This window comes from Scophthalmus maximus, chromosome 3 (genome assembly GCF_022379125.1).
Source record: "Scophthalmus maximus strain ysfricsl-2021 chromosome 3, ASM2237912v1, whole genome shotgun sequence".
NCBI lineage: Eukaryota > Metazoa > Chordata > Actinopteri > Pleuronectiformes > Scophthalmidae > Scophthalmus > Scophthalmus maximus.
The window spans coordinates 8600763-8608992 of record NC_061517.1 but is presented as its reverse complement, the minus strand read 5'-3'; the positions used below and the strand labels follow the sequence as shown (position 1 = coordinate 8608992).

The following is an 8230-nucleotide window of genomic DNA, read 5'->3' as shown; positions in this document are numbered from 1 at the left end:
GGAACCAATGAGAAAGCGATTTGTAACTCTGTCGCGCTCTCGCGGTATTTCCGTCGCAACGAATCGCGATAAGTGGCGGTTGTGGGTGAGTCCGTTAAAGGCGTCACAGGCAGCCAGGGTTGCAGACAAGATCGGGTAGATGTCAGTCCACCTTAAATCCAGTTATTCCCAGACAGGAGCTCCTAGTGGTTCACTGGCTTCTGAATCTTTTAAGGTGGTCCGGGGGAGATGAGCTTAATATTGGGGTGTTGCTCAAGAAGCTCCGGGAGGCCGAGGGTTAATTCCCACGCACCACACCGCAGCATGGTCTACACCTTTCACACAATTTGTTATGGGACAAATTAAATACCTGCTTAGAATTTACGTCAACTGTCTATTGATTTTTGGGTAAAAGTAGAGGAGATGTTTCACCAACACTGATAAAAGACAATTGTTTACCAACTTCAAAAAATGACTTGAATTGGTAATAAACAAATGAATTACGTTGTTCAAATGTAAGTTATCAATCATATTAACTTGGTAACTTCTAAATTTTAAGTTTAAAAACAAACTGAATTCATTCGTTTTTAATAATTGATTGTTTCACTAATGTCAGCAAAATTATAAACGTACTACCACCAGCTTAAATTGTGAATGTTTGCTCCCCCCTAAATAAATATGAATAAACATATTTATTATGTTCTTGTCATTATTAGGATTATCCTAATAATAATGTAACACATCATACAATGTTATCTCGGGCTCTCAGCATTCAGAGAGATGATAGGGCCAACACTCTTGTTGACCCTGGATGCCTTGGCCTTGCTATTTAATATGTCTTTTCTGTATGATCTGGGTCAGACCTTTGAACCATTCCATGGTGAAGGAGCTCTGAACCAGCTGAACAGATGCTGTTGTACTCTTGACTTTCATTCAATTAATATGACTTTTAGACAAACTTGTTATATTTGAATGATTATCTGTTCATTTCTTGAGGAAATCAAGATTTCCACCACACTCTAAATGATTGAATTTAGAGGTTACACAAAGGTTAAGCACTTATTTAATCATAACTACCTCCATGAATAGCTAATGTTAGACTTTTCTTAGTTAATGTTATCACTACCAATGCCTCTACCAGTTAGGTTATCATATACTCATGTCCAATTATGGTCATCCAGACAAAGTGTATACTAAATCAAACATATCTGATTGTGTAAAAAAAATACAACAGAAACACTGTTAGAGTTTTTAAGAATTATTTATTCATGTCTCCTGTCATAAAAAGGACACACGTGCATTCCTCTGAGTCTTAAAAAAACATGGTAGTTCGGTACAGACCCATCACGTGTAAGAAAGTTGTGTATGGCATTTGAGAACCATTGTAAGTGGACATTATTGCAGCAGACTGACACTGACAGGCCGAGCTTGAGACTGATCGTGTTACCATGGTTATTTTTGATTTTTCCTTGTACTTACAGTGATTGCTTTTTAATTTATGTCGCTTTATCCTCCCTTTATTTTTTTCACGATTCTGTCAGTTGACAATCAAAACATAATTATATTTCCCTGTTTCAGAGAGACCAAACTGCAGATCAGAAAATATTAACATGTAACGATTACAGTATCTGATCTTAGTCAATTTCAGCCTAAGCAGTCTGTGTCCTTGCTGATGTTACACATTAAGTGATGCAAACAATTTGGGCATGTATCTGTGGGCTCATGGGAAGCAGGATGTGGAACTTGATCTCAGCCAATCAGATCTTCCCAGGGTCTTCTTTCAGAGTGACTGTTCTGTTGAAGATAAGCTGTGATGACAGAAAGATTACAATTAAAGCTGGAGCTCTGATTAACAATATGAATAATTGAATAATTTCTAAAATGAACAAAATAACAGAAGCTTTCATCAATTAATATTTATAATAAAAAACTAAAACTTTTATGTACCTTATCTGCGGTGCTGTCAGGGTCCAGGGAGAAGTAGCCAACTCTCTCAAACTGGAATTTGTCCAAAACTTTTGCTCCCTTGACTGAGGTATCCACTAAGGCACTACTTATCACCTGCAGGGAATTCTAAAGGACAAAAAGAAGATATCCGTTATCCGTTGTAACATCTCAGTTAATCCAAAAAAGGCCTTCTGTCACAGCAGAGCAGAATCACTCACAGAGTTGATGTCACTCAGGAAGCCGCTGGGCACTTCAGATGGATCCTCTGGATGTTTATGCAGGAATCTAAAAAGAAAGTGAGAAGATTAGGTTGAGCGAGGTTTTCTACATGAAAAACTAATTGTGAATGACAGGTTGTTTGAGACTTACAGTCTGTCGTAGAGACGCACTTCACACACCAGCGGCTCGCTAACCCAGTGGATGAAGGCCTTCGGCTTCTCTGCAGTCTCAGAACTGCAGCAGTTCACCTCCAGTCCCACCACTTTGCCCTGAGCATCCTGAGAAATGGTTAAAGGGAACAAGTGCATGTTGTGAGGACACAGGTTTAGCAGAAAAATAAGATTTAACAAGGAGGACACAGAGGTAAAGACATCTACAGACAGAAGCAAACACTGCTGAGGATGTAAACATGGTTTCTGCTGATTAAATCTAATTAAATCTAAGGAACAATAGTACTGGGATTTTCCAAACCATTTTTTTGATGAAATTATTTTCGACCTTTGTAAAATAAATTCAAAAGCTTTTCCTCAATGTGAGGAATTTCCAAGTGAAACAATAGATGTAAGCAGGGTATAGTTATTAAAGAGTTTTAGTCACATCCTTCAGATTCAATTGGATCACTTGAATATAGACATGGGTTGAACAAATAACTTTACCCTGTGTCTTTACAAGCTACCGAGTGAAAGTCTTACCTTAATGACCTTCTGCACAGAGATGACATACCCAGCATGCCTCAGGCCTACAGGCTGTTCTGGGGTCAGACGCTTGTAGCCCTTCTCCATTACCTGCAAACGAAAAGGAGTCCATCATCATATAAACAATCAAGAGAAAAATAAAGTATTTTACATGTACTATGAGTGGGTATATGTGTATGTATTTATTTTCTCTCGGACCTCTCTAAAGTCGCTTTGTTCAATGAAGATCGTGCGTGTGAACGGAACCATGTGGCTGCCCTTGGCCTCGTTGGCAGGAAAGTCTGGTACTCGTACATCCGACTAAGGGAGAAGAGCACAACAGCAGGAAGATTCAGCAACTGTGATGTTGAATGCTATGTTAAAGACAGAACACACACAGTTTTGACTTCAGGGAGAAGTCTGATGTGTAACATAAGAAATGTACAAACCCGTGAGTTCTCAGGAAGGTTAACTATGGTGATTTTAAGGGGTTCCAGGACAGCCATGACTCTGGGAGCTGTTTCATTCAGCACTTCCCTCACACACGACTCCAGTAGGTGAGGCTCTGTTGTTGTCTGAGAAACAGTGACTCCAACCTGCCAAGACATTTGACGTACTATAACACTACAGTAAGCACCGTATTCTGACATGTAGTTACTAGCTCTTCCTTCCACAAATCCGTCCTCTCATCCACTCTGCATACCCGTGCACAAAAGTTGTTAATGGCCTCTGGTGGGAAACCTCTTCTTCTCAGCGCAGTCAATGTGAAGAGACGGGGGTCGTCCCAGTCTCTATAATGAGAGAAGAAATTGTCTACAGTTACCTAATAGATAATATTTAGCATGAAGACGGAACATTAAAAAACTGGAAACAATTAGCAAACAGAAATGCCATTTCACCTGACAACGCCAGTCTCGACCAATTTGATGATTTTCCTCTTGGAGACAACAGTATAGGTGAGGTTCAAGCGCCCATATTCCCACTGCACAGGGCAGTACAAATCCAGAGCGTTACACAGCCAGTAATATGAGGAACGCCTGTCACAAAAAAGTAAGGAAAACAACAGGGGGTGTGAATGTTAACATTGCATGCATCTCCAAGAAAGATCATCATGTTGAGTTTTGACATAATTCATGTATACCTGGCCTGAAACTCTTTGGTACACAGCGAGTGTGTGATATTTTCAATGGAGTCACACAGACAGTGGGTGTAGTCATAAGTGGGGTAGATGCACCTGCAGAGAAAGAAAGTGATACAAGTGTAAGTAAAACACATCTTGTTGTGAGAAAGATTTAAGATTTAAATTGAACTACCCCGGTTGAAAAAAACATATCAGATTTTCATACCACTTGTCTCCTGTTCGGTGATGTGGCGTGTATTTGATTCTGTACGCCACAGGGTCCATCTTCCCGTCCTCCATGACCATCTTCATCCTGAGTGTGGCCTCTCCCTCTGCAAACAGGCCCTTCTTCATCCTCTCAAACAACACCAGGGACTCTTCAATGGGACGGTCCTTCCACGGTGATGGAGGAGCGTTATGGCCCTTCAGTTCCTCTCCCTTCTGGTGGCACACATAGGCATGGCCCCTGAAGATGACCGAGAAGAGAATGAAACATCATCTAGAAGGCTTGTGCACATTTACCAACATGGATACACATTTCCTACACCCACCTGCGAATAAGATCCACAGCAAGGTCGTAGAGCTGCTGAAAGTTGTCGGATGCATGCGTGACTTCATAAGGTGTGTAGCCTGTGGAAAACACTTTCACTGGTAAGAAACTATCTTCTTGAATGTACAGCCTTAATCAGACCCCCCAAAAAGTGTAAATCAATCTCACCTAGCCACTCCACCATGTCCTTGATGGCAGTGAAGTATTTTTCCTCCTCCTTCTCTGGATTTGTGTCGTCATACCTCAGGAAACAAATACCATCGTTTGCCTACAGGAAGAGTCGATGTTTGAAGAAAAAAAAGCTGCATCAGAGAGAATCAACATTAAGCACCTTATGAAATGGTGAAAGGTGAGAAAAAGCATTGTACCTTTGCATAGCCAAAATTGAAGTTAATAGCTTTCGCGTGTCCGATGTGAAGGATACCGTTTGGCTCAGGAGGAAAACGGGTACGAATCTAGAAGGAATTCGGAAAAACCAATACGTGAAATCTTGGTTAACAGTTAAAGTTCAAGTTATTTTCATTATTAAATTGATTAGTTGTATATTCTAACATATAGTGAAAACTTTGATTCAATGTCTTAAAAAAGCTTGTTCCGTCCGAAACCCCAAAAGAAAAATTTAGTATCAGGCACTACAAAGAAAAACAACAAACTGTCAAAATGTAGAAGCTGGAAACTGGAGGAATATTCAGTTTATTTTCTTAAAAATGACTTGAATGATTAGTAGATTATCCATTATAGTAATTGATGATTCATTTTCTGTTAATCAACCTTTCAATTAAATGACAGATCATTTCAGCTCTAGTGACACATGTAAAGTTTATACCTGTCCACCGGTGAATTCCAGGTGCTTTTTAAGCAAGGACATCGTGTTTGGTGTAACCACATAACCCTCAGTTGTATAGTTCTCTCCTGTAAAATGGAAAGAAAGGATGAGAGATCAACATACTCATCAAATTAATTTTAATTGAATTAACTTGATGTAGCGGTGGAGTGTGGAGAAAAACTAAACCGTTCAGGTGGTTTATTCTCACCCGTTCTGTGGAACTTGAGTGCTTCTCCTCTGAGCTGTTCCATTAGTGACTTTCCCTCCACAGCGTTTGCCTCACCTAAACAACCAACACACACACACACACACACACGTAAAAAAATAAAAAAAATAATCCAACACCACATAAAGTTAAATTCGCTCCTGTCTGCTGCTTACCGTTCACTGCCACCTCGTCCTTCTTTGACTTTACCTCATTGTCTGTGACTTTTGATTTCTGGACCTGTAAGATCATGAGATATACAGATGAAATCAAAGTTTTCAAGGTGCAGTGATTCATCATATTTGCTTTCGGATAGCTGCCAGCTAGCCTGAAACAGGAGGACACAGCTCGCCTGACTTTCTCCAAAGGTGACAAAATCTGTCCAACTGCAGCTCTGAAGCTCACTAAATAAATTGCTATATCTTGTTTGTTTAATCAGCAAAAAAAAAAAGGGTTAAAAACCCCAAGTTGTGGCTTTACAGGGTTAGGGGTTAGGGGCAAATTGTTTCTTGAAGAAAGCACATTTCCACATTTCACCCCCAACATTGTTGAAGCATCACCTTAGATTTCTTCTCCAGATCAGCCTCTGTCTTGGGTCCTAAAATGTGTAGGACCTTTAAAACCAAAGCCAGAGTTAGTTGAGATCAACCTCTGATCAAAATATTCCCTCACAACAACAGACACACTACTATTCATTACGGTACATGCTCTTTTTCCAACACACCTGCATGTCCACCTCATTTTTTATGACCTTCCCATCAGCCCACTTTAGGGCAGAGCGAGCTTCTCCTGTAAAAGACACAAGCTCAGTGAGACGTGCCATTTGTCTGTTAGGCTTTAACGGCTTCAAAAACATTTAACTAAATGAAAGGTGCTCTATGTAAGTTTTCTCTGCTGCCGAACAAGGTTTTTTGACAATAGCGAGTGGTGGTGACGATTGCTTGCAAAGAGCTATAGTCATTTACAAGACAGGAAGTTATATTGTGCTCTCTGAGCTGCGCTACGTCTTCAGGGCAGACTGGACACTACAGTAACTCACTATCGGAAAACAGACAAGATGAGTGTAGCTGGTTAACATGCTGACATGAGTAGGGGAAAAGAAGTGATAGAAACAAGGCAAAACAAGAGTTAACGTTGTTGTTGCTTTACAACAGTGGAGAAAAAGCTCTTGGCGAGTAAAGGAATGAAATTTGATGCTGAACTTGCAACTTTCTGCCAGATTGGTAGGTACACAGCTATTAATGCTAACGCCGGCGATGTAGCACGAGCAAAAACTTACATATAGCCCCTTTAAGTGTGAGATCGTACCCATTAGCAGTCCCATGTTGAAGCGATACCTCTCCTTCAACAGCTGTTCCTTGTGCTTCTTGATCACAGACTCCACCTGCACAAAATTCCACTGTCACTGATCACACCACGCACGGTGAAGCTCGTAAAGAAAAAAAAAAAAGTAAAAAACTTCTGATCAGCGTGAGCTTGTGCACTTACTGCATCTTCAATCTGCTCTGGAGTTGTGACCACGCCCACTCCGCATGCTTCTTCAAATTCCTTCTGGTTAATGGGGTCCTGAGGGTGACTCTTCAAAAAGTCCAGTGCAGCTGCAAGAAAAGGGGACAAAGCATCACTTGCAAATTCATGTTGAAATATATATTTAAAACTTCTGTTTAAAACAGTTTGGGCATGCGGTGGGCAGACATAATAATAAACAGCTAAAACTTGTTTTCTTGTGTTAGGGATTAGTCTTGAAAATGTACAAGTCACAAAAGACTAGTGTTAACATTTTTAATTATCACACAGTCTTGGTCAGTCACACATTACCTGCCAGTTGTAGCTCTGTGCAGATTTTGCGCTGAGCAATGCTGTCTGACAGGAACACCAGTCGTTTTGTGTCTTTGAGGCGAGATGCCATACTGTACAGCAGTGTGCCCATGGCTTTGTCCACCCCTGATGCCCCATTGACACGCTGCACCTATTAAAATACAATGGTAAGAGAACAAACTTGTGAAAATCAAAACAAACTTGTGATTACATTATATGGGGTAAACCTGGGGCTCTTTTGGCCCCAATTTTAGGAACCGAAATTGCCTGTTTAGTAATCCAGCCTTGTTGCAAACAACCTCTGGAAAGTGAAAATAAAAGTGAAGTGAACATATGGAGCCCATTTTAAAAACAGCAAGACGAAGAGAAGGTTCATACAACAAGTGAGCTGAAGAAAAGGAATGCCCCAGCTGTCCCTCCAGTTTCTCCACACACACACACTGGGGTCACACCTGAGTAATTGCGTCCTTCAGGACAGAACTTAGTGCTTCATTCTTCAGCGTTTCTTTCGCCTTCTGCTCGCTGAGACCTATGGAGGAGAAAAGTGTCAACGTATCCGCCATTTTCCACCGTAATCACCGGCTAGACCGGAGCCACGCCGCCGCCAACGAGTCTTCTCTAGTGGGAGAGGAAGCCAAATATGTCAGGGACGACTTCCTGTACACCTCAAAGAAAAAAACCGATATGGAAAAATATTAACCAATAGGACTTGACGAGAGCGGACGATATTGACCAATCATAAATACGTTTGAGCTCAATTTACCGCCTACTACGAACGATAGGCCAATCATAGGCTGTACCACAGCAGCGAGGGAGGGGCTACTGGAATCTGTTGTAGTCTTGCATCAGTTTGACAGTGCATTCACGTTGTGTGGAAATAATCGGAAAACGA

General features: G+C 40.9%; 1 protein-coding gene across 1 annotated transcript; it reads right to left on the bottom strand.

Moving 5' to 3' along the window:
- Positions 1 to 1221: 1221 nt before the first annotated feature.
- On the bottom strand, positions 1222 to 7986 carry qars1 (glutaminyl-tRNA synthetase 1). Its single transcript, XM_035644345.2, has 23 exons — positions 7791 to 7986; positions 7339 to 7489; positions 7009 to 7118; positions 6829 to 6904; positions 6245 to 6309; positions 6081 to 6134; positions 5697 to 5760; positions 5524 to 5598; positions 5316 to 5401; positions 4858 to 4944; positions 4658 to 4757; positions 4491 to 4569; positions 4166 to 4405; positions 3961 to 4053; positions 3719 to 3856; positions 3523 to 3610; positions 3269 to 3415; positions 3039 to 3140; positions 2838 to 2930; positions 2296 to 2423; positions 2145 to 2211; positions 1927 to 2052; positions 1222 to 1787 (listed from the first exon to the last, which is right to left on the bottom strand). Exons 1-23 carry the CDS (start codon positions 7899 to 7901, stop codon positions 1737 to 1739), a joined length of 2331 nt encoding a protein of 776 aa, XP_035500238.1. The 5' UTR covers positions 7902 to 7986; the 3' UTR covers positions 1222 to 1736.
- Positions 7987 to 8230: the final 244 nt, after the last annotated feature.

Excerpts from the sequence above, each read along its gene's own strand:
- qars1 (XM_035644345.2), bottom strand. The coding sequence starts at position 7,901 with ATGGCGGATACGTTGACACTTTTCTCCTCCATAGGTCTCAGCGAGCAG. Across the intron at positions 7,119-7,338 it reads CACAGAGCTACAACTGGCAG|CTGCACTGGACTTTTTGAAG; the intron begins GTAATGTGTGAC and ends CTTTTCTTGCAG. Across the intron at positions 6,135-6,244 it reads AAAATGAGGTGGACATGCAG|GTCCTACACATTTTAGGACC; the intron begins GTGTGTTGGAAA and ends TTGGTTTTAAAG.